The following is a 26120-nucleotide window of genomic DNA, read 5'->3' on the forward strand; positions in this document are numbered from 1 at the left end:
CATAACCACACTATTGTTATTATGATCATGCCCAAAATGCAATGTTAATTGAATACAAATAGCTTATATATAATTTCCACCACTGTCCCCAAAATATCTTTTATGATTTTTTGTTTTCTGATCAAGGATCCAATGCATGTTTGTTCATGTATTGTTTCTGGTTGTGTATTTTTAAAAATACAGAGCACTCTTCTTGTCATTTTGGTTGGTTGATTGGCTTTTTATAACATCAGCACTTTTTTACAGTCCAAGCCCATTGTCTTATAGAACTTCCCACGTTCTGAATTTGTCTAATTGTTTCCTGATTGTTAGCATTAGTATAGGTAATATAGTATACTTCCTGATGAGTATTTTTTTAAACTTCACACGTATAAACTATTCCTTGAAAACGAGCAAACTAGTGTTATCTGGGGGAGGGGCTTAGAATTCTCCTTTGACGATCACATTGAGCCCCAGATCTTTAAGGACAAGTTGTCAAGTCCTTTAAAGAAATGAATTTTCTACTTGTTTCAACTCAACTTGAACTAAACTTTCTGCTGGGTGGAGGAAATAAAAAGATTAAAGGCACCTGCCCACCATAGGCTCAAATCTAGGGCATTAGAAAAACACAAGTAACTATAGCTGAAGACAGACTCTGAGGAGAACATCCCAAGAGAACAGAGGAAGGAAAGATTAATTTAATCTGGAAGGATCTGGAAAGGTGTCACGGAGAGCTGGAATCTGAGGAGACAAACAATGGATAGGTCTTTAAAAACCTGAGCAATGGCTTGGAGGGGAGAGAGCACAGGAACAGAGACTGGTGTTACCGCGTGTGCTTGGTACAGTGGGAGAAAAGATGGGAAACGGGCCGAAGAAGGATTTGGGTAGGTGCTGCATGTTAAGCTAAATCTGAATTTGATTCTATGTATATTCATTCTAAGTATATCTATTGATGATTTCTATTTGGGTAGTTGTGGTGCATGATATAATTAAATCTAACTCAGAAAGATAGCTGTGCTCCAATGTGTTGGTTAGAGCAGTGATTAAAGTTAGACCAGTTAAGAAGCTACTACAAGAATCCAGGTAGGTGGCAATAAGGCCTGAAGATGATACCGAACCAAGAAGAATTGGCTCCTGATTGGATATGGGGAGCCAGGAAGGAGTCAAAGGTGATTGTTTTTAAAGGATTTATAAGCCTTTAGCTGCAATGTGAATTAATATACCTAAAACATGTAGCCTGCAGCTAAATCCAGACTCAGAGGCTCCCAGCCAAGTTTTCCGGAGGCCGATGGAAGAAAGTCGTCACGCTACAAGCCTCTGCCAAATGATGGTCTGGGATCCCGTTCAACAGCTCACCCAGACACCTCAGCCCTCAGCAGCGGAGTACCGAGTGACAGGAAACATCGTCGAGAAAGACATTTGATTCCAGTAAATGGGTTGAGAAGCAGAGGTTAGAATTGGGGTCCCAAGTTCAAATAGTTCTAGGGGCAGGTAGATAAGTGAGTAAAATGGGTCAAAATAAGAGAAGCCAACTGTGCAAGCATACTGATGACTGGCAGCTGCCCCTCGTCTTGGTGAGCTGCCTTTAGGAAGGGTTTCTATTCTCGATATTCCAGCAAGCGTGCTCCTCTTCTGTAGTATTGTTTAGTTTTGTTTTGTTTTTGTTAATCCTCACCTGAGGATATTTTTTCCATTGATTTTTAGAGAGACTGGAAGAGAGGGAGGTAGGGGGAGAGAGAGAGAAAGAAACATTGATGTGAGAGAGACACATTGTTTGCCTCTGAATGTGCCCCAGTTGGGGCCGGGGATTGAACCTGCAACCGAGGTGCGTGCCCTTGACTGGGAATCGAATCGGAGACCCTTCAGTGAGTGGGCTGATGCTCTACGCACTGAGCACACCGGCCAGGGCTCCTGCTGTATTGTTAATTATTATTTAAATTTTAAAATGTTTCACAGCCCCACCGGGTATGGCTCAGGGGTTAAGTGTTGACCTAGGATCCAGGCGATCGGGGTTCAGTTCCCGGAAGGGGGAACAGGCCCGGGTTGCGGGCTCAATCCCCAGTGGGGGGCATGCAAGAGGCAGCCGATCAATGACTCTCATCATTGATGTTTCTCTCTCTCTCACTCTCCTTTCCTCTCTCTGAAATCAATAAAGATATATTTTTTAAAAGATAAAAATAAAAAGGTTCTCATTCCCTGGCCGGTTTGGCTCAGTGGTTAGAGCGTCGGCCTGCAGACTGAAGGGTCAGGGTTTCGATTCCGGCCAAGGGCATGTACCTCAGTTGCAGGCTCGATCCCCGGTCCCAGTGGGGGCACATGCAGGAGGCAATCGCTGCGGCTCTCTCACTGTCTCCCCCCTTCCCTTCCACTCTCTCTGTAAAATCAATGGGAAAAATATCCTTGGGTGAGAATTAGCAACAACAACAACAACAAGATTCAAGCCTTGTTTTCAAAGCTGACTTTTGTCATTTCTCTGTTAATCCACTATGAAAACTCGATGAGATTTCCTGTTGAGTTTGGATTATTTTTTCCTAACTGAAATGGGAAGTCAGTAGTGAACGTTAAGCAGGGAAGCAACATTATCTGATTTATGTTTTTAAAAGATCTCTTCGGCTGCTGGGTCAGTGACTATGGAAGGGCGGGGGTGGAAGCAAGGACAAGTAAGAGTTCACTGCGGGGGTCCAGGGCAATGCTGCTGCTGCCCGGATCAAGTGGTAGGAGTGGACAGGGAGGGAAGCGGCCGGGTTCAGAATCTGTTTTGCAGAGAGTTGATGGGACTTGCTAATGGGTTGGGGTGGGGGAGGGGGGTGACAGAAATGGAGAAACCAAGAATAAATCCTAGATTGTTGCTTAAGCGACAGGGCAAGTGTTCAACCACGTTAGGTTTGAGATGCCCATCAGAAGTCCAGTGGAGGGGTTGAGCAGGCAAATGGGTACGAGACTCTGGAGCTAGGGAAGGGATAATGTCAGTGTTGGAGATGCAGAGTTATGAACAACTGACATATAGTTTTTAAAGGCAGGGGCCCAGATAGGATGACCTAAAGAATGTTTAGATAAAGAGTAGGGGCCCCAGCACAAAACTCTGAGTGTTTAAAGACTGAGCTAAGAAAGGGGCCGCTGGAGTTGTGACCAGAGCTGTCACAGAGCACTTCCAATTCCCAACTGGGGCTTACAAAGACCTACATGCCTCTCCAATTTTCTCTTACCACCAACTTCACACTAGGTCTTTTTGCCCTTTTTCAAATATGCCAAGTTCATTTCTTCCTTAGGAGCTTCACACCTGCTCTCCTTTCATTGCAGGGCTGGGTCTAATCAGAGCCCAGCTTAAAAATGTCACCTCCTAAATGTGAATGTGTCCTTTCTGGACCACCCAATCTGAAGTAGTCATTCACTCCCTCTCTAACCCATTACCCCATTTAAGCATCTATAGAGCATTTATGCGTTAATGTTTGTCTTTCTGTCCATCTCTCACTAAACCGAGCACTCCATGAGAACTGGGGCCTTGCCGTCTTGCTCACTGCTTATCTCCAGCACCTGCAATAGCACTGGACATGCAAGGTGCAAACATGTGGATGAATGAAGAGGAATTCTCTGTTCCTAGACATTCTACACAAAAATTACAGAAGCAACTGGGTCTTTGTCTACATATCAAAAACAGGAAACTTAGTTGTTTGTTGAGATGGTGATTGCACTGTAATCCATGTGTGGGGCAATTTTCTAGCATAAGAGCTAAACACACATACAAATTCATACTGCTTTGAAAGTTCTTTATTTTAAACATCGTGTCTTAAAGGAAAAATTATTTACCTGGGGAAAAAACATAAAGTAGACCTTTAAAAACTGAAGTTTCTGAATGAAAGCAGCCCTGTTTTAGACTCTGTGGAAGCACAAAACAAAAACACACAGGATTCACGTGGTGGGGGTGGTAATGTGTGGAGGTGGTTGTGAGTTGAGGACTGAGACTCAGTGCTCAGAAAGAGAATTCTTTGTTCTTCCAGTGTAGACACTTAGTCAAAGGCTGCAGTTGTCTTAGAGCTGGGAGAGACCACAAGGACACCTGGCTCGGCCTTTACTGAGGAAGCCAGGGAGGAGGGGTGACCTGCCTAAGCTCCCAGCTTGGGGGGCACCCCTGGAGAATGTAGGTCTCCTGAGCCAATTCTGACCCAGAGTTCTCTCCATTAGTCCAAACTCTCTCCTCACCTCTGAACTCTTTATAGAAATTTATCAAAATGTCTTCTTCTCCTTTTTGGAACTGGTAATCTGGGCAATTAAATTCTGTCTAGAAATATTATGCTGAACCCAAATTAATCAGCACACTCATTCGCCCCTCTCCTTTGCCTTGCCTTTCCCGCTCGCTCCTCTGTAGTCAGTCCCCCTCGGCCCTTTCTCTCTATCATAGTAACTCAGAGCTCAGGGCTCTGCTTCTCTGACCCAAGTATCCCAAAAGCTCCCATCAGATCCCATAGTGAACATCTCCAAAACTGATCTCCTACCCTGATCTTAACATTGAATTTAGACTTGGAAATCCCACAGCTAGTTAACATCTCCACTTTGGTACTTAACGGGCACCTCAAGCAATGTATCAAACACCGAATTCTTGTCTCTGTTCCACACATATGTAATTTGCCCCATCCCATATTTCCCTGTCTCAGTAAATCACAGCAATAGCTCGAGCCAAAAGCCTCGGTAGGATTCAGACCTAATTTCTTTCCTTTCCTCTCTCCTAAATCCATGTCTTCAACAGGTCCTGTCGTCACTTTTACTTTTCGGTTTGGTACCCAGGTACATATAACTGGACTAATCATAACCCTTGGTTCGAAACATACCACCAATGGTTTATTCATGATTCTCTTATTAATTTGTTCATGTGTTTACTTTTAATAACAAATGAATCCATCACCCCACCCAGTGACGAGAGAACATTAACAATGACTTACTCATGTATTTGTTCTTCCCAGTTCTCTCCCCTTGCCTCCCCCACACCCAGAGGTAACCCTATCCTGAACTTTGTGTTTACCACTACTGTGTGTTTTTTTAAATAGTTTTGCCTCATATATATGTATGCCTAAACAATTGTTCTGTTTTGGTTTTTGTGCTTCATGAGAAAAGTATTGTCATATTTAGTCTTCTGAGTTTGCCTTTTCCCTCAATCTGTTATTGTCCTGCAAAGCCAATGTTTATTCATTTCGCCTGCCCTGTAACAGTCCATTATATTAGCATCCAACACTATCCTCCTACAGGGCATTTGGATTCTTCCTGAGGCATGTTGTGCAAGTATTGCTCTTGAAAATATGCCTAGAAGAGGGATTGCTGGGCCATCGGTATATAAATGTTCAACTTTCAAATGAATAGTTTTTCACAGTAACATAGCAATTGACACTCCCATCTGCAATATGAGTAATCCTATTGAATGAAAATCTCCCTGAAACTTTTGTTGGACTTAGTCTTTGCCGGTTGAATTTAAACATGTCACTGTAGTCTTTTCATTTCACTATTAACAAAAATTAAAACCTCAATGTTTGTTGGCCCATATGCATTTCCAATTCTGTGGAGACCTGTTTCAGGGTTTTCCCCATTTTTCTGTTAGGTTGTTTCCTTGCTTGTTGATTTCTAGAATTTCTCTATATATTCCAGAGACTAATCTATTACTGGTTGTAACTTTTGCAAACATCTTCTCATAGTTTGTAGTTTGGCTTTAATGTCTTTTGATGAACTTAAGCTCTAAATTCACAATTTATCATACAGCACAACTTTTATGATTACCTTTTATGGTTTCCTTTACTTCCAGTTTAAGTTGTTCTTAAAGTAAGCAGGATTAGAAAGATGTTCACCTATATTTTGAAATATATTTCACCTATAATTTCACCTACTTACTACATCAAAAATTCTGAAGTTTCAGGTCATTTAAACAGTTGGTTTTTTATTGCATATGGTATAAAGGAGAGACCCAATCAGATCCATGTAATAGTTTGCTACCTGTCATGCCATGAATCTACCAAAACACTGATCCACCCGACTCACACATACATGTAAACTTCATGGTAATGTACATGTGTGTGGGATCGTTTGGGGGCTCTATTCTGCTCCATTGGCCATTTTGTCAATTTCTGCACTAACGTCACACTCTCTTAAATCCTTCAGCCTCATAAGAAGTCCTTCTGCTAGGGTAAGTTCTCCCTCTCTTTTCTTCAGAAGTGCCCTGGTCATTCTTCATCCATTACTGTGTCCCATAAACATTTCAAATCGGTTTGTCCACTCCAGGAGAAATGCTGGGATTTAGTTTGAAGATGCATTAAATCTATGTTATCAATTTGGGAGAGAACAGACATTTTTGGATGCTGTCTTTCTACTCATGAACAGAGAAACACTCCACATTCATGTCTTAAAGTTTTATTAAAAGGCACATATTTGGTCAGATTTGTACTAAGCACTTTAGAATTGTTTTTGCAACTATTTGGTGTCTTTTTAAAACTCTGTTTTCTAATTTTTTGTGACTGGTGTATATAGATACAATTCAGTTATACAGGGTGTCCCAAAAAATGAACACACATTTTAATCGCTGACAGCTCAATTTTGAAAATGAAATGCATTTTAATAAACACTGCCTTTATAATTATTTAAAGTGTGTGTATACATTTTTAGGGACACCCTATATATTGATCTTATGTTTAGCCACCTAACAAAACTCTCCAGTTATGTCTAATAATTTGATGGACTTTTTTTGGGGGGGGGGGTTCCTATGTATATAATCACATCATCTGCAAATGATGACAGTTTTACTTCCTCCTTTCCAATAATAATAAGACCTTATTTATCTCATCTTACTGCAATGGCTAACATTTCTAATACAATGTTGAATGAAGTGAGGATAGCGATCATCCTTGTCTCATTCCTGACTTTAAAGAGAATGCTTCTGATGTTTCCCCTTCAGGATGGTGTTTATTTCAGGGTTTGTGAAGATACCCTTCCCCAAGTACCCTTGGAAAAGTACCCTTCCACTTACAGATTGCTGAAAGTTCTCATTAATGGGTGTTTTTATTAAATGTTTCTTTGCTCCTTTGACCAACTGGTTTTTCACTTTCATTCTGTAAATGATGAGTAAGATTTATTAATTTTCTAATATACCATCTATGTCTTTCTCAGTTAAATGCCACTTGGTCAATATGTCACATTCAGTTTACTTTGCAAATACAGGGTGTCCCCAAAAACTGTATTCACACTTTAACAGCTGATAGCTCAATTTTGAAAATGAAATGTGTTTTAATAAACACTGCCTTTATAATTATTCAAAGTGTGTGTATACATTTTTGGGACACCCTATATATTCATAACTAAAACGGGCCTATAATTTTCCTTTCTTGTATTGCCCCTATCTGGTTTTACTACTAAAGTTATACTGGTTCTGATGTAGATGTATACTCTCTAGAAGAATTTATGTAAGATTACATAACCCATTCTGTTTGGTAAAACTATCTATGCCTAGAGTTTTCTTTGTGGTTAGATTTCTAACTACTTCCTTACCTTTATACTATTTAACACTGCTTACTTAGGCTTCTGATTTCTTCTTAATCAAAATATAACATTTTCTAGAAATTTTTTCATTCTGCTTAAATAATTTGTTGTTGTTAATCCTCACCTGAGGATATCTTTTCCCACTGACTTTTAGAGAGTGGGAGGGGGAGAGAGAAACATCGACACATTGGCTGGTTGCCTCCCGGACACACCTTGACAGGGGCCAGGGATGGAGCCTGCAACCCAGGTACATGCCCTTGACGGGGAATCGAACCCGAGTCCCCTTGTGTGTGAGTCAATGCTCTAACCGCTGGGCAACACCGGCCAAGGCCATTCTGCCTCAATTTTCAAGCCTACTGGCACGTTGCTTCTATTCATCTGTTTAGCATCTGTAGTTTATGTAGTGGCTACCCTTTTTCATTCCCAATATGGGTTTTTTGTGCATTTTCTCTGCCTGAAATTTTTGTCCATTTTGTTAATTTTTTCAGAGTTGTCTAATAGCTTTGTTGACCCACTATTGCAATCTTGTTTTCCTTCCTTCTGCTCTTATCTCCTTTATCTTGCTATTTTGTAGCTTCTTTCATTGAACACTGAGCTTATTTTTTAAATATAAATAAGGATTTAAGGCTATAAAATTTCCTTGAATCCATTTTCTCTGAATTCTTTATTTTGATATTCACTATTAGTCAGCCCTTAGCATTTTAAAGTGTTTCTATTATTTTTTCCATCATTTATTATTTCTATTCTCTTGGTGAACTTAATTTTTTAGCATTATATAGTAACCACTTCTATCCCTAATAATGCATTTGTCTTAATGTTTACTTTGTCTGATAATAGTATAAACACACAAGCTTTCTTTTAGTATTTTCCTGGTACCTGGTTTTTCAATAACAGTTAACATTCAGTATTATTTTATATCAGTTTCAGGTGTACAGCACAGTGGTTAGACATTTATATAATTTATGAAGCAATCCCCCCCATAAGTCTAGTACCCATCTGGCTCCACACCGTTATTACAATATTATTTTTACTATGCTTTACCTCTCCATGACTATTTTGTAGCTACCAATTAGTAATTCTTAATCCCTTCACCTTTTTCATCGTCTTTTTTTCCATTCTTTTAAACATTTTCACATCCTTATATTTTGTCTACAAATAATCTTAACCTAATTTGACTACCTTTTCACTGGTGAGTTTATCTCACTATCTTAAAGCACCTTTTTTTAAAAATGCTTTTAAACAGCTTTGAGATATAATTCACATACCATATAAATCACCTTTTTAAGGTGTACAACTCAGTGATTAAACACCCTAACTTCCTTTGCGTATCACACACTGATCTCCCGCTTCCTGCCCTTTTCATTGATGGCTCCATCTTCCTCCCGACAAGAACTTAACCTTCACGCTCTCTCGTCTCCTCCTAGTCCCACATGTTGAAATCACGAAGAATTTTAGTTCTAGATTGTTACTGATATACTTTCTTTTCTTTAGTCTTACTTTTTAAAAAATTTATTTTTATTTTGTTAATCCTCACTGAGGACATATTTTTTCCCATGGCTTTTTCAGAGAGTAGAGGGAGAGAGGGGGAGAGAGAGAGAAGGAACACCCATGTTGGGAGAGACCCATCAACTGGTTGCCTCTCACATGCACCCCAGACATGGAGTGAACCTGCCACCCAGGTACGTGCCCTTGGCCGGGAATCGAACCTGTGACCCTTCAGTGTGCAGGCAGATGCTCTAACCACTGAGAAACACTGTCCAGGGCCCTTTTTTTTTTAAAAAAAAAAAAAAGATTTTAGAGGAAGGAAGAGGGGAGGGAGGGAGAGAGAGGTGAGAGAGGAGAGCAAGTGAGAGACAGACAGACATAGGTTGTCTCCCATACCCAATCTGGCCAGGAATTGAACTCACCACCTTTTAGTTTACAGAATGACGCTCCAACCAACTAGCCACATTGGCCAGGGCAGTCCTATTGTTTTTATACTCTTTTTAAAGCTACTGACAAACTTTCCCTAATTATCTGATTACTTTTCTTCCCAAATCTCTCATTGTATCTCCTGGATTGTTTCTCTTTATATTTAAGTGCTTTCTCCAAAGGTGTTTTTAATATCCATCTTTGTGTAGAAAATCTTCTAAAGTTTTGAAAGTCTGAGAATATTTTTTAAAATGTTTTTACTGATTTCAGAGAAAGTAAGGGAGAGGGAGAAAGAAACATCAGATTAGAGTCATTGATCAGCTGCTTCCTGCACGCCCCCTACTGGGGATCGAGCCCCCAGCCCGGGCATGTGCCCTGACCGGGAATTGAACCGAGATCTCCTGGTTCATGGGTTAGTGCTCAACCACTGAGCCACGCTGGCCGGGCAGTCTGAGAACATTTTTATTATGTCCTTACATTAGAATAACTATTTATCAGGACATAAAATTCTAGGTTCAAAGTTCTTTTCATGTTCAATTTCAGATTCTTGAGCGGGGCATGGCAATCATTGTTTCTACTACTTCATTCTCAAATGTCCTTTTGTCTGAGGACTCTCATCCATCCTGGTGACTGAGTCTTCTACTGGTAAGGCTGACTAAGCCTTTGAGGCAAGACTGAAAACAATGTCATCTTCAGAAAACCAGCTCTCATACACTGCTGCTGTGAATATAAATTGGTTCAACTTTTCTAGAGGGCATTTGAGCAATCCAGATAAAAAATGTTAAAATACTCATATACCGTGCTTGACCAACACTTACTTCTAGGCACCTACATGAAGAAAATAACCCAACAATGTTCAAAGGAATATACAAAAAGATACTCATCACAGCACTATGATATAAAAATAAATTTTCAAACCTAATCTACAAACACAATCAAATTATATTAACATCCTATAAACAAAACCTTGGGGTAATTAAGATGTGTAGAAAAATAAAGAAAGTCTACTTTTAGTTTCAGAACTGTGTGTCAGGTGGGAAGTAGCTGAAAGCTGAAAAGCCATTCTTCTTAAAAAACATTAGCAGTAGTTTCCTCTAGATGGGGAGACTGATTTGTCATTTCTTCTTTTTGCTTTTTTATACTTGCTATACTTCTACCATGAATCTCTTTCCTTTTAAAAATAATTTTAACAAACAGCTTTTCCACATGTAAAACAGCTTCTCAGTTTTACAATTTGGAACTTACAGATCAAGTGATTCTATGATCGGTGTATACTCCGCATGTACCATTCTTTCAACCCACACCCCCCTGCAAAGTTCCCTGAGCATACATCAAATCCCTTATCTTAATATCCTTTCAATGCCTATTACAGTGCTCAACATATATAAAGTATGGATATGTTACATCAAGATGCTCAAGAATGCATTTCTGGGATAAAACGTGACTGTCCTCTATCTATTATATTTAATTAATCACCATAATAAAGGGATTACCAAGAACAGAATGATTAAAACAGTAACTTTCAAACTTTTTAGTGGCAGAAGTCTCTTTAAAGAAAACCTGTTTTTAATCCTAATATATATAAACAGAGTCATCCTAGTGGAGACACAGAATCTGATCCTGTCCACTCAACCTTCTTCCTTGCCTCCCGCAAGCTGCTGTGCAGTTTGAAAACTGTAATTCAATACATTCAGCTGACCCCTCATGCTATGTCAGAGCTAGAAGAGAAAGCAAAAACACATTCAATCTAACATTTATTTATTTAGCTTTTTTTGCGACTATAAATTACAATCACTAGTACACCTGTAATTCTTTATAGTGTGTTCAACTAAAGAACAAGCAAACACAGCACAGGCCAGTTTAAGAGAAATCACAGTACTTCTTGGTGTGATTTGCAAGACGGAAAAAGTCTGGGGCCCACACCGTGGAAATAAATATCATGTAACCATGAATATTCAGCCATTTTCCAGGCATCAGGGAGGTTGTTGCATGGTCCTAGGCAGAGGATCAGAGTTCCTCTTTGAAATATCCCAGCTTTGCCAGTGACATCTCTTTCCTCAACTGCATAACTTCCCAAAACATGTGGTCAACTACACAAACAGAAAAGAGAGACACATAAATCTTAAAACACCATCTTAATTATTTTTAACCTGTTTCATTGAAAATTTAAGATTAGCTGAAGTGCCGACTGGCATTTCCTACTGACGTACCTAATACTTAGACATTCTATCACTATTTCACACAAACTTCTTCATACACTTGTGAGCATCCCAGTTTTTTTTTTAATATTTTCATTGATTTTTAGAGAGAGAGGAAGGGAGGAAGAGGGAGGGAAAGAGGCGAGGGGGAGGGGGAGAGAAATGTCAATGAGACAGAGAAACACAGATCGGCTGCCTCCTGGACACCCCCCACCCGGGATTGAGCCTGCAATCGGGGCATGAATATCCCAGTTTTGTCAATAAATAAGCAGTACTCAGAAGTCTGCTACAACTATTTGTTAGGTAGATCAGTGACTGTCACACTTTAGCCCCAAAGAAAGTAGACATTTCAGGGTCCTGAGTAAATGGCAATGCTGCTGCCTTCATAAGTAATTACACTTAATGCTCAATTATGCAAGAGTTACTCTCTAACTTCTAGATCTTCTTGCTCTAGTTTGCTACATCTTGGCTGTTTCACTTTTCATTAATACTAACAGAGTGAAAAGGAAAGCAAGGCAGTCTAGAGAACTCAATAACATTCTTTGTGCCTAATAGTGAAAATTTTATATATGGCTCAAATTAGAAATAAAAATAAATGTAGAGGATAACCAGTAAATTTCCATTATCTCTATTTTTGGGAGCCCCCTCTGTAAGTAGAAAAAAGATAACTCTGTATTTCAGACTATAAAATCTGACATATGATCAGATTAGACTGATTTAGATCAGTGGTTCTCAACCAGGGGAGATTTTGTCCCCAAGGGTTCATCTGGCAATGTCTAGATACATTTTTTCATTGCTGGCATCTAGTGAGTAAAGCTCAGGGATACTGTTAAACATCCTACTATGTACCAGATAGTCCCCCACAATAAGGAATTATCCAGCTCAAAATGTTAATAGTACAAAGGCTGAAAAACCTTGCTCTTGACTTAGTTGCAGGCACAGATAATATACAGATTTTTAAAAATTTTTTTTTAATATATCTTTATTGATTTCAGAGAGAGGAGAGAAGAGAGGGGGAGAGAGGGAGAGAGAGAGAAACATTAATGATGAGAGAGTCACCGATCGGCCTTCTCCTGCACGCCCCCAACTGGGGATTGAGCCCGCAACCTGGGCACGAGCCCCGACTGGGAATCGAACCCCAATCGCCTGGATCCTAGGTCGATGTTCAACTGCTGAGCCACGCCCGGCCGGGCCAATAAACAGATTTTTACATTAATAATATTTATTTACTGCAAACCCACACGGTATATGATGTGTATCAAATACTGTGAAGCAGAAGAGTGATAGAAACCAGAGAAGAAATTACTTTCATTACCATCATCGCATCGCTCATGATTCTTTCTTTCTATTTACATAAAGTAAATTATCTTTTAGCCTTCCCTACAAAAACATCATTTTAACAAGGAGAAAAAATATGCTTGACACTTGAACATAACACAAGTCATCTGTTCTCCAGCTTAAATCATGTTATCCACCAACAGGATTAAAAAGACTTCAATTTTATTAAAGTCATAAAAAGCATTGTACAGCTGAAAGACTACTTTTATGCTACACAGCCTTTTGAAATTCCACATTAATTAGAGACAGTTTTCACTTTTATTCTTTTAGGCATTAAAATCTAGTTACGTGGTATTCTAAATAAATAACTGTTTTCAATATACCAGAGCTTGAGAAATGCTAAACTAAGTTTTTATGGGCATGACTAATTTTTCCATAGACTTAAGTTCACTGGTTTACCTGATAAAGATAGAAGGCTTCTTAGTTTTTAAGTATAAGAATATGTTCAGTGTCTAAAAAGTATATAAACAGGAAAATTTCCCACAACTTCAAATACAAAACTGGCAGGGCCTTGCCCCTAGCCCAGTGTCTGTGATTCTGTTTTACAACAATCATGTGTACTCAGGAAGCACTGCTTGGAGCTGTCAGGCCACATCTGTTTTTATGCCTGGTACTTAAGATGTTCAGTTATAAAACCATCATTGACCATGAAAGACTATATTTAAGAATTTCTCCTGGACAGATCATCTGCATGTTTCTGTTGTCTTAGAATACAGTAATCTTTATTCCATTCAGAATTATCCTCATGACTACTTTATTAATTCACACTGCTTTATTAATGTGAAAATACAGAAAAAAATTGTTAGTTCCTCATGGTTTTCACCAATTAAAATAAATCTGACCATGTCTAGCACTTGCTCATTTTTATCTCTTAAAGAGTAAATTCAATGAGCTTTGTACTCCCCTCACAGTTATCTAGTTTATCATATATGTCTTAGGAGTTAAAACTGATCCTGCTTAAAACTCAAAATTAGAGTAAAATGGCCCTGGCCGGTTTGGCTCAGAGCATCAGCTCTTGGACTGAGGGTCTTGGCCTCGATTCCCCAGTCAAGGGCACGTCCATCGGTTGCAGGTTGAATCCAGAGGAAACCAATCAAAGTGTCTCTCTCATATCAATGTTTCTCTCTCCTCCCCTCCCTCCCTCCCTCCTTCCCACTCTCTCTAAAAATCAATGGGGGTAAAAATACCCTCAGGTGAGGATTAAAAAAAAAAAATTTAGAGTAAAATGAAGCAAATATAAGGATTAAAAACAATGTTTTAAAAGAGACATTTGTTCCCAAACTCTCCACACATTTTATTAGAACTATAAAAGAGACTCTATAAATATACCAATAATAAAGTTTATTTGAACATTACCACTGTAACCTACACTTTTTACTGAACTGTTATGTAAACATTTCATAATAAATGAAGAACACTCACCATCCTGCTGTTTCACAAGTCCCTGCTGAATATATCGAATGTATGTAAAAAAGTTACACACAGACGTGATCTAGGCCAAAAGGAGAAAATGTCATAAATAATCAAATGTCTCATAACAGTGAGCTTTATTAAAATTCATGATTTACTTACCCTGTATCTACAAAATGGAGAAATATAATAATAGTTGCTAGAGTCTCCTAATTTAATTCTGTGTTTACAGGACTTACTCTGGCCAGTGAGAGCACATTTTCTGTAAAATAATGATAAATTTTAGTTTTCTAAAATTAAAGACATTTTGCCCCTACCTCTATGCAAGCTTGGGGGGAGAGAAGATCAAAAAATTTAAGGCACAAGTGTTGGAAATCTTTGGAACTTTCAAAAGTATAATTTACACAAGAGAAAAAAAAGTACCATCACACTGATAAAAATAAATTTACACACTATCCTTCTAGAAAGAGACTATACTTGTTTGTCTACTCTTTTGTCTAATTTTGAAAGGCTCTGCTAAAGTGATTTTCAGCATCAATTTCTGAAATAATAAAGTGTTTAACTTATCTCATTTTTAAACCCATCTGTAAACTGTCACAGCCAATGTATTTTTACTTGAGCTGGGACTCAATGCTAAGTCTTCTGGCCTCCAATCTCAACGTTTTGTTAACATGCTACACTACACCTCAATATCTGTTCACAGCTCCAGTTCCAAGATTTCAAATCCTAGCTTCCATTTTCACTTGGGATGTCAACCTGTTTAAACCCAGACCTATCATCTTCCCCAAAGCTGAGCCCTTCCGATTAATTCCCAAAAGGTCACATCATTCTTCTGCTCAGTCATCTCTAACTCCTTTGTCTCTCCCCATCCCCACCCACATCTGTCTCCTAAATTTCCTTTCTTTAGATTTGTCACATCCTTCCTCTCCATATACTCGCCACCCTCTAAACACACGGTTTCCTTGGTTCTAGGCTTTCAGTCATATGTATTGTTCTTTTTCTATCCAAATTCCACCCATGCTTCACACCCCGGATCAAATCTCCCTTCCTCCAAGAACAGACACTGACCACCACCAATGGACTGACTTGACTGCCTTCCTCAAAATTCCCAGAGCACCTGCCATTCACTTAGGGATTTTCTTCCTAACCCAGTCCATGGCAGCCTTCAGGGCCACACTTCACATTCCATAAAAGAGGACAGTACCTTCCCTCAAGTGTTTTCCACCAAATATGCACTGAACAAAAAATGGGCTTCTGGCCCTATTCCCACAAGCACAAAATCCTTAAGCTATGTAAACTGTTCTCTGACCTTAATCTATATAATTATTTTACTAACATACTATATAAATCCACTTTAACTGATATCCCATGTTATTTGCACATGTATGTGATATATTACACAAGCACAAATTTAAAATTTTTACAATAAAAACAACTATATGCTATATGTAAAATTAGGTATAACACAGCCCTTAAAAGCATGAAAACTGCTAGCATTAATGATCAGGATAAAAATACTTGGGTGTTTGTGAAGGACTAGAATTTAAGAATGTAAATATGTTCCCCCAAATTCAGAGGCCACTGTGCTGCAGATGTGGCTCAGGGAGGGGGGAGGGGGAGTACAGAACAGGACACAACTCTAAGTGGGTATGTGGCTCACAGAGCAAATGCATGACCAAGTCCCTCCACAAGTGATTACCCAAATACCAACACTGTGATCCTACTGAAAGGTAATTTGCATAAATGGGAAACAGGAAGAATCATACAACTCCCACACAGGCTTTAACACAGACCTACAGTGAATCTCAACCAGCCTTTTCCTCCCCTGCCTTCAAAGTGACCCAGACGAGTCACTTAGTGCCTTCTACCAGTTTTCCAGTCCCCTATTGTCAGACAGACATGAGTAGAGCAAGGACAGAAACTCACCCAGGCAGGAAGCCCCAGAAGCCTACAAGGGGTGAAACTGGGAAAACAAGAGCCTTGTCCGCAAGGTAATCTATCTTCCCCTAGCACATAGCTGGTCCTGCGGTTTAGACCCCCTGAGCTTTCCTAACTAAAGATAACATCTAGGCCTCACTAGTGTTTCAGCTGCAGGCCCAGAAAAGCAGCAAAATCAGACAAGTGGTGCCCAGTGGCTGACTCAGGACCAGAAAAGCAGCAAAATCAGACAAGTGGTGCCCAGTGGCTGACTCAGGACCAGAAAAGCAGCAAAATCAGACAAGTGGTGCCCAGTGGCTGACTCAGGACCAGACACGCTAAGACCCCCTGCCCTGGGACCAACCAATCAGTGGAGACCACGACCCTGAAAGAGCACAGCTGGAAGCTGAAGAATATTCTCCTGAGACACTCCCCTGAGAGTTCCCCTAACATTCCTACCTGCAAGAAAGAGATAAATACGCTCAGGACAAAGGACCCAGTGCGCGCTCCCCACTAGGGGAACATGCCCATCCCTTCTTCCTAAATAAATTCAACTTTTCTTTATCACCATTTGAGATGGCTACACAGCCTGCCCCTACACCACCAACCTTAACCTTTCACCTACATCTGGTTCTAAACCACCAATTAAGCAGTTTCCTCAAAATCTTTCCAAGTCACTTTTTAAACAGCAGGGCCAAAGGTTTTAGGTACTTTTGATTTCAGTCTTTCTTCCTCCTAGGACTGGATGGAAAAAAACCTGCCCTGATATGAAATGCAGGAGTCCTACTTCTCAAGATTTATAATTGCCAAATCTCTCACATTTGGAAGACAGAACTGATTATTTACCAAAGTGAGAATCCTTTATTATGACAGTATGAAAGGAGAGGGCCAATTAAGTCTTTTTGGTACCTCTTTTCATGCTTGATAAGACTTGGTCTAAATCACTGTCTTCCCAAACTAATTTTGATGGTGACCCTTGGGATGAAATATTTAACACAGAAACCGAGGACACAAAACTATACATACATGTATAACAAACAAAAAATCTGCTTATGACCCACTAGAGTGACTTCATGATTAACTAACGGGTCACAACATGCGGTTTAAAGAAAAAGTTTCTAACACCTGGTCTACCTGGATCCCTAACATATATATATATATTTGTAATTAAAAGGGCTCTCCTTCGACTCTAATTTGAAATGCTCTATCCCACACTGTCTGGAGATTTGTGCTTGAGCTGCACAGACTCTAAATAGAAAGCTGACAAGAAATTTAATCACATTTAAAACTAGAAGAACTAAATAAATACAACACAAAAAGATGTAAAAACTCAGCATCTTGTAGGAGACAAGGTTTTGAGAACGTACTTTGGCCCTCCACATTCGACTGCAGAAGCTTTCACAAACCGAACAGGTTGTAATCCCACAGGCTCAATGCTCAGGGTATTGTTTTCCACAGCCTCCAAAACAGCCGAAGCCAACTTTAAAAAAATAAAAAGTATTAGACACTATGCTGGCAGAAATATGGCAAATTTGTATTCCACAGTAAACCAATTTTTAAAATGTTTTTCCCCAAGTTCCACTAGCTTGGCCTTAGCCAATGAGAAAAAAGGAAACCATGTAATCATGGTTTAAATTCTTTTACAATTCAAACATTGTTATGAAAGGCAATTCAGTTACAGCTAAATAACTTTTCTCATTATCTGGGAGAGGATTAAAGGCATTAATTCCAGTCTCTGTTCAACCTGACCCACAATATCCTGATGCTTTATTTTGCTAAATATATGCAATATTTGTAATATTGGTCATTCATAAGGCAGCAACATATACCAATAATAGCTATGTATTTTCTCAACTTGCATTTATGTGTACCAGAGTGAGTCTACAAAAGAATTAACAGAATTATCAAATATTAAGTGCCCAGATGGAGATGGTAGCAACTAATAAACAACAGATGAAAAAGGCAAACAACTTCGGTGGCAAAATTACTAATCCTAAATGGCCAACCTGAGCAGGCACAGAGCCGCAAGGAACAACACATCTACGTGGCAAAAGTGGTTTTCTGCTCATCTTAACTTCTTACGAGTGCATTACCAGTAAATTCTCTAAAGACAACATGATTTTTAGGGTTAACTATCTTACACACTGATTGACAGGATATCTATACACAAACCTTCCACGCATAAGAACAAATTAAAATTATGACCTTACATGTGTATAGGGCCTTATATTTTTAAAAGTTTTTGTTTATCTACTTAATTCATCTCATTTTATTCTCTTAACAGCCCTATGACATAGGCAAGGTGGACATTTTTTTCCCATTTTAAAGGTGAAGAAACTAAATACAAATTTTTATCAAGTACAGATAAACCCACCCAGCACCCAAGAATGTAGAAGTTCCCTCACACTGAAGCCTGGGCTGAGACTCAAGAGTGAGCCTCACCCCTGGTACATAGTTAATACTTCACTCCAGTGCAACACACTTCAGCGTGAATGATCCTTTGCTCAAGTAAGAAAAGATGTTCAGCACCTGAATGCCAAGAAAGTAAGGTCCTAATATGGAACAGGAAAAATGATAAAACATGACATTTTACAACACCAATTTATGTGAGAGAGATTAGAATATATAACATGATTTAGTAAAAGGTGTAGGAACAACTCTAATGCATTCCTATTTTTAAAATTTGTTAATTACCTCACTTTTTGAGAATGTTAAACATGGAAAAATATCTTCCTGATAGATTTTGTCTAAGAAAGGACACGTTCTGTCCATTGTGGGCTCATCCTTCCAAGATCTGAATTCATTATACAGAGACAAGTCAGCCTGACAAACCAAAAGAAAGCACAAAATAACTTTTTTAAAGATACAAATACAAAATTACTTTATAAAACCAAAACCTATTTAAACATTACTGAAAAAGAAATACTCTTCATTTAAAATAATAGATTGAACTATTCTTGATTAGTTGTAATACCTGGTAGCAATTTTTCTTTTTAAAAAATCGAAACTCCCAAATGACTAATTGGCCCTTTTCAGTGCACCTACAGTGGTATTTAACGATGCTACCATTATCCCTCCCAAAAATTCTTGTGGAGCTCCTCTTCAGACATACATGTACACTGTTCTGAATATAAGAACTGATGACAAGTCTTTTCTGAAAATAATCAAAAATTAATTTGGATCTTAGTTAATTAAATAAAGTGTTTCAATAAACTGAAACCAACTAAATTGTGAAACCAGAAGTCTGGGGTTCAAAATGATACAAATTGTTCTACTATTACCTGAAGGCATTTCCAAAGGAATTTCCAAAGTGCTTATTGTATAAACAGCAAGACTAAAAGCAGTGCACATATAAGCCTCCTAAATTGACTATCTTAAAATATAACATTTATTTAGATAAGAACACCCTGTAACCACCAAATGAATTATCAAAAATAATCCAGGATGGCACCAGCTTCCTATTCACTCTTCCAGCTGTCCCTCTCTTTCCCTCCTCCCTTTTAACAAATTTTCCCCAAGTATTTTCTCCCTAAAAATACCACCTGTGAGCACACAAAGCTGTACCTATCCCCGGGCATCATCCTGCAGCTCTGATCTGAGGCGCCCTTGTACAGAAGCACTGGGCACACTACAGATGAGACACGGACACAGCCTGACCTCTGGGAGAGCTGAGTCAGAGGTGCAGGTGTCTACAGGAAAGCAACGGAAGGCTGACTGTACCCAACCTTTCCTACAGACTTTCTTTTAAGGTGTGTAATAGCAGTCTCAATGTGAAAGTTTTTCATCCCAGTCCATAAATTCCTTGAATCAAAGCTAAAGGCAAAAGGATAAAAATATTAGCAGATAGGTAATACTTACATTTTCAAATTAATATTCTTTGTAAAATGTACCCTTTAGTGGACATAAACGCCACAGCAGGTAAGTGGTGCTCTAAGGAAAGATTTTACTTTAAAGGCAGTGATTTAAACTATTTATTAAAAATGGACTCTCTACCAGGGACTATAGTAAGCATTTCGTAAACATTTAATCCTCACAGCTATGCAAGATAGACAGTATGATCTCCATTTTACAGAAAAGGAAACGAGGGCTTAGAGGGAGAAAGTAAGTTGCGCAAGGTTACGGAGCAGGAAACTAGTAAACGCTCAAGTTCACGTCTAAGAGACTTGCTCTCAAATCCTTGCATTATGCACGTGGGTGTCGGTCACTCAGGCATGTTTTAAATGTTGCCAAAGTCAGGACTGAATGCCCTACAGAAACATGACTATGTTTCACTTTCTCTTTGATTGTTATATCTTTTATTAAGATGTACACAGGTCAAATTTACATGTTTCCTTTGTCTAATAAAACTTTTTGACACGTTTTTCACAAAACATTCAAAACCAGGATATAGCTGGAAGGCAAAAAGTTATTATTTTGAAGTTATATGCTGCCTATTCATACTTTAAGAGATTTCATGAACTAAAAACAAAACTTCAAAATGTTCCTGTGAAAAACATTTCAATTCTGTCAGGAAAAAAGGTACAATTACACACACTGAGAAACTGTGGCAAAAATACAGGTTGTACAAACCAATAAAAAATGCTATTTAAATTCAAATAAATTAAAGTTATGACTAAAAAAAGTTTCTCACTTTTTAAATCATATTTAACAAAATATTTAACAAAAACCAATGTGAATTTTATATTTTGTTACATTCAGATGTGACCAAGTATTGAACTTCTCTCTCACAGCATTTTTTGATAATAACTAAACAAAAGAGAATTCAATTAAAATACTTAACAAACTTGGTTATTCAGCTTAATAAAGTCCTGACTTCTGCATAAAAATTTAACTGAATGAGCACATACATATTCTTAAAGATTAATGGACTTGAATTCAACAATGTAAAACTTAGCTTTTAAGAAAAAACGAGAGGGCTGTTCCATAAATTATTGCTCAATCCCCCTGGAAATGCATTCTCATCACATGCAATGATTAAGTAAAATACAATTATACAATTTTTACTCAAAACAGTTCAATATAGTTCCCCATTATCTCAGTTATCTTTATATTTTTTAAAATAATAAGGCTTCCATTAGTTCTGTTTTTTGGTGCTAAATTATCTGAACTAACTCTAGGATTTTAATTCTACTTCTCCCAGAATTTATGTGAAAAGCAACATACTATTCTTCAAGAAATCACCCTGTTTTCACACACCTCTTACACTCCTATTTTGTTAAAGCACCCTAGCAATAAATTTGAACTAGCCAGATCATTAAAACCATCCACTCTCCTTTATGCAAAACATGACAGTTTGCTCCTTAAATGAAAAATCAAGATGAATAAACTTACCAAGTTTCCAGCAGGTACTCCAAGGTCAGTCAGGTAGAGAATGGAACTGAAGAGTCCCTGAAAGCAGCCAGCTCTAGATTAAGCCTCCCCCATCTTAATACTGCTAAAAACTTTGCTGGCAAAAATCATAACTGACACCTCATTGATGAGAATAAATAAGTATCAACAGAGTCAGAGGGGACAGTCCTTGACGAGTTACCTCTTTGCAGTCTTTTACAAATGGCTGTATCACATTGAGGTCCTGGTGACTGCCACTCATAGCACTGCTTGTACTTTTATTTCTCGTGTGCCCCTTTTTAAAAGGTGTCTTTCCACCTGGCAGAGGCTCTTGTGTGGGTGATGTTGGAGAACTGGACAGTACAAGTGTCTTCAATGCAGCTACTTCAGCTTGAAGTACATCAATCTTGGAAAGAAATCAACACGGTCACATATACTAAATATAGTTAATGACAGAGGCAGCTAAAGGTTAGCAATTTTGTCAAAATACTGCCCTTTCAAAGATGAAATGTAAGTTTAATTTGTATTTCCTGGGGGGAGGGAAGGGAGGAGAACTAAGTTTTTTGATGTTTCCACACGGTTTAGATTCAGCTGCTATTCACAATGTCAAGTGAAACTTTAGAAATTATCAAAATGTCTAACGTTTAAGTGAATTTTCAAAATCTTCAAAATATAATAGTTTATGATTCGTTGTAGTTCATTCCTAAAACAGTAAATTCTAATAACATTTCAGTGGCTTTTTTCAGTAAATTAAGAAAATAAATATTAACTTTAAAATGTAATTATATAATCCTATTAACTTTAAAATGTAATTATATAATCCTTTTGGTAATACATGTGACTCACAAGCCTTTGAGTCACCTGGTTCTATTATAAATGGACACCAAAAGCTCCCTATTAACTTTATCTACGTAGTAGGTTCTTTCCTCCTTTATAGTTTCCAAACCTTCTAAAATGAGCACTACTTTCACAATCAGAACAAACCCAGTAACTGATAAGGTATCTTTAAGACAAGAATCACTAGGAAATGGGAACAAGGTCAAGATGGTGGTGGCCAGGGCGGGGGTCCTGGGAGTCCGAAGGCTGCAAAGGGCAGCCCAGAACGGGCGTCACCGTGTGGACGGACAGCCTCCCACTTTACCAAGGACATGGCCCTGGGCCCTATCCCAAGACCCCAGAAGAATGGGCTGCTGCTGCCAAGAAGTAGAATATGCAGTACACAGGTAGAAGACTACAAGGGGTACCCAGATGATGGCATGGGGCATGGCATCTACCCAAAGCTCCGTGACCACTCGCAGCATGAGAGGGATCTGTGATAAGTCTGGGACCACCCCGACCTGAGGCTGAACTGGGGTGAAACCATTCACTGGGACCTAGATGTGTATATCAGGAACCACGTGGACACGTCCCCCATGACCGTTTCTTGGAGTCTCATGTGTAAGCACCTCTTCAGCTTCGTAGCCTTCATGCTATTCACGCCTTGGGTAGGGAAGACTTACCCTCCTACCGGCCCATGGGGCCAAAGCAGCATCCTTACAGTGACCTGTGCCTGGAACAAGGCAGCGACCCCACGAAGAGCCTGAGCAGGTGGCTCACTGTGAAATCTGGGGAGACTTCATGGGCTTTGTGCTCCCTAATTAACTCCTTCAATCCCAGAGATTTAACCTTAATGAAATCCCTAATAAAACTTAGTGCTGTGGTTAAAATAAAAAATATAATCACTAATTTCTTTACGTTTTATACTATTAAAAGCAATAAAAAACTTACTTTTCCTTGTGCTTCTTTTAGCTGTTTTTCTGCTGTTGCCTGCTTGACATTTGCTTCTCTCACCATCTTATGAGCTTCCTGAAAAAGTTAACATCTCAAATTTTGGAAACAAAGTATTCAGCATTTATTTTCAAAAACATCTTAGTAAGTGATCAAAGCAACAATATACTACCAAAATTTAGCCTGAAAATAAATATTCAATGTCAACTACTGAAATAGCAGTTGTGAACAGATAGACAAACTATTAGAAATTAGGAACAGGTACCCTTTTTGGTACCTATTAGCACTGAGGCAGCCAAGATGGGGGTCAATCACTCTGATCCATAGTTGAATAAAGGGCTGTGAATGTGATGAAAGAAAATATATGACCCACATATATATATATATATGTTAAACCCAACTTCTAGCAGTTAGGTTTTTATAATTTGATCACTATATATATATCACTATATATACATATACACACACTAGTTACAGCAAAAACATACAGAAGGGACAAGTAAAAATATTAAAACATCAATAGTGTTGCAGTTTATAGAAATGATAGCTGAGAAGCCTTAGAACTTTCAATGAAAAAAAAATCCACAGCTATTGTGTAATGATTTTGTACAGAGCAATCTAAAAAGACAAATCAGTTTACCCTTTAACGGGGTCTTAATTTTTTTAGTACCACAAATATGAAATTCCAGGTATTTAATTCCCTTTTATTCATACAGTATTTATTCACCAAACATTTATTCACACCATCTCTTCATGAGGTTCTGTTCCAGGTGCTCATAATACACTAGTAAAAAAGACAAGGTCCCCATTCTTAAGGATCTTACATCCTCGTTATGTTCTAATAATTAAAATATCTGAGCAAGAAGTCTAGATTTTATTCTAAGTGCAGTATGAAGTCTTATCGTTTTCTAAGAAAGAGGAATATGACTGAACTTGTATTTTTAAAAGATTAGTCTGCTGTATGGAATAACCCCTATAAAGGATTAAAGATGGACTGGAACAGTATATAGGGTGCTCAAGACTATCCCCTGGAATCTATGAACATATACTTTATGAGAAAGAAAAAAGGGAGAAAGTGAGGAGGGGAGAGGGAGGGAACTAGCTTGAAAGATTTAATAAATGGTGTGACAGCGACACCCTCAGTAGGTCTGTAAACTGTTCAGGGCAACGTGGAAGAGGGGAAGTTCTCCACCTCTGAGTGTGACAGGGGCACTTCTATTTGTTCATTTGATTTTACAGTACTGTAGTGTATTGCAGTTTGTGCCCAAGAAGGTGAATTCACAGACTGTGTTAGTTTAAATAAAAGAAGCTTTACTATCTGTGCTTTATAATGAGATGGGATTAACTGTGAAAATCTTCATGAACAACTGTGCTGGTTATTTTGTGTCAAAGCCCTTAAGAGCTGTCAAATTCAATAAGGTGAGCACTTTTCTTGTGAACATAACAAATGTTTGAGATTTGCTGATTTTTTTCTGTAATGATTAAGTAGCTGTCAATAAAACTATTTGGTAGATATTTTCAAAATAATAAACATATCTAATCTGACTCTTCAAGGTAAGTGATGTTTTAACTATAAATGCAGAGTAACTCATGCTATGGAGAGAGTATTTGTTTAAATGTTTAGAAATGGACTCTGCTTTCATTAACAGTGGACTATGCAAGTTGGGCCAAACCTCCCAAAGGGAACAATTAAAAGAACTGGACAATTTTTATTTAATATGTTTGAAGGCACTAGAGAGCAAATGAAATAGTGAAGGATTGGTGCCCAAGTTCCAATGAAAGATGCAAACCCAGAAAAGTCAGCTGGAATTAGGGGTAACTTTTCCCCTTGAGATATAAGGGACACAGTGAAAAGATATACATGTAATTAGAGTCCTAGAAGGAAAAAAAAAAAAAAGAGATCTAGAATGAGGGAGAAGCAGTCTCTAAAAAGATAATGTATAGGATTTTACACATTGACAAAAGACATCAAAAGGTAGGTACAAAAAAAAGTTGAAAATTTTCCTATCACTTTATCACTCTGAAGCTGAAAATGACAGAAGTATAATCTATACCAGGAGTCAGCAAACTTTTTCTGTAAGGGCCAGACAATAAGTAGTTTTGGCTCTGTGAGCCATACACTCTGTGGCAACTACTCAATTCCCCTGTTGCAGTATGCAAGAGCCACAGACAATAATACACAAACAAATGAGTGTGGCCATTTCCATAAAAATTGATGGGCACTTAAATTTGAATTTCATCTAGTTTTCATATGTCACAAAATATTCTTTTGAGCCCCCCCTCCCCCCAACCATTTAAAAATATAAAAAACAACCTGAGCTCAAGGCTGTACTAAAGTAGATATAAACTAGTTGTTCCCTGCAGGAAGTAGTTTGCAGACCTCTAAGCTATACAAACATTCAAATCTTTATACTTACAAACTCTGAAAAGATCATTTTTAACCCAATTACCCCCAAAGTACAAGTTACTCCTAACTTGATTAATTTACAAAAACAGTTTATTGGTATTAGAGAAGACAGAAACTCAACAGAGAATTCTCTGAAAAACATTCATACAGCTGACAATGGAACTGAAAATTTAGTATAATGACTTAAAATAGAAGATATACTTCTTCCATTTGGATCAATATATTTGTGAGTTATCAGCAGCATTAAATCTAATTTTTTAAAAAACAACAACACTTAGACCAGACCTTCATCTGGATAATAAATTGTTAAAACAAGATTTTCAAAAACAAGGTAACATATTCAATCACACTGT

General features: G+C 38.2%; 1 protein-coding gene and 1 pseudogene across 1 annotated transcript in view; one reads left to right on the forward strand and one right to left on the reverse strand.

Annotated features, from left to right (window-relative positions):
• Positions 1-11143: 11143 nt before the first annotated feature.
• Positions 11144-26120, reverse strand: part of RAB3IP (RAB3A interacting protein) — a 56843-nt gene continuing 41866 nt past the window's right edge. The window contains exons 5-11 of the mRNA XM_087814546.1: positions 23361-23438; positions 21796-21999; positions 18960-19088; positions 17633-17745; positions 14511-14610; positions 14361-14430; positions 11144-11492 (exon numbers count right to left, since the gene is read on the reverse strand). Of these exons, the coding sequence (XP_087670672.1) occupies positions 11410-11492; positions 14361-14430; positions 14511-14610; positions 17633-17745; positions 18960-19088; positions 21796-21999; positions 23361-23438 (777 nt within the window). The 3' untranslated portion in view covers positions 11144-11409. The remainder of the gene's footprint in view (positions 11493-14360; positions 14431-14510; positions 14611-17632; positions 17746-18959; positions 19089-21795; positions 22000-23360; positions 23439-26120) is intronic.
• LOC107526600 (NADH dehydrogenase [ubiquinone] 1 beta subcomplex subunit 8, mitochondrial pseudogene) lies at positions 22638-23285 on the forward strand (annotated as a pseudogene).

The sequence above is a fragment of the Miniopterus natalensis genome, chromosome 2 (assembly GCF_054644295.1).
Source record: "Miniopterus natalensis isolate mMinNat1 chromosome 2, mMinNat1.hap1, whole genome shotgun sequence".
Classification (NCBI taxonomy): Eukaryota; Metazoa; Chordata; class Mammalia; order Chiroptera; family Miniopteridae; genus Miniopterus; species Miniopterus natalensis.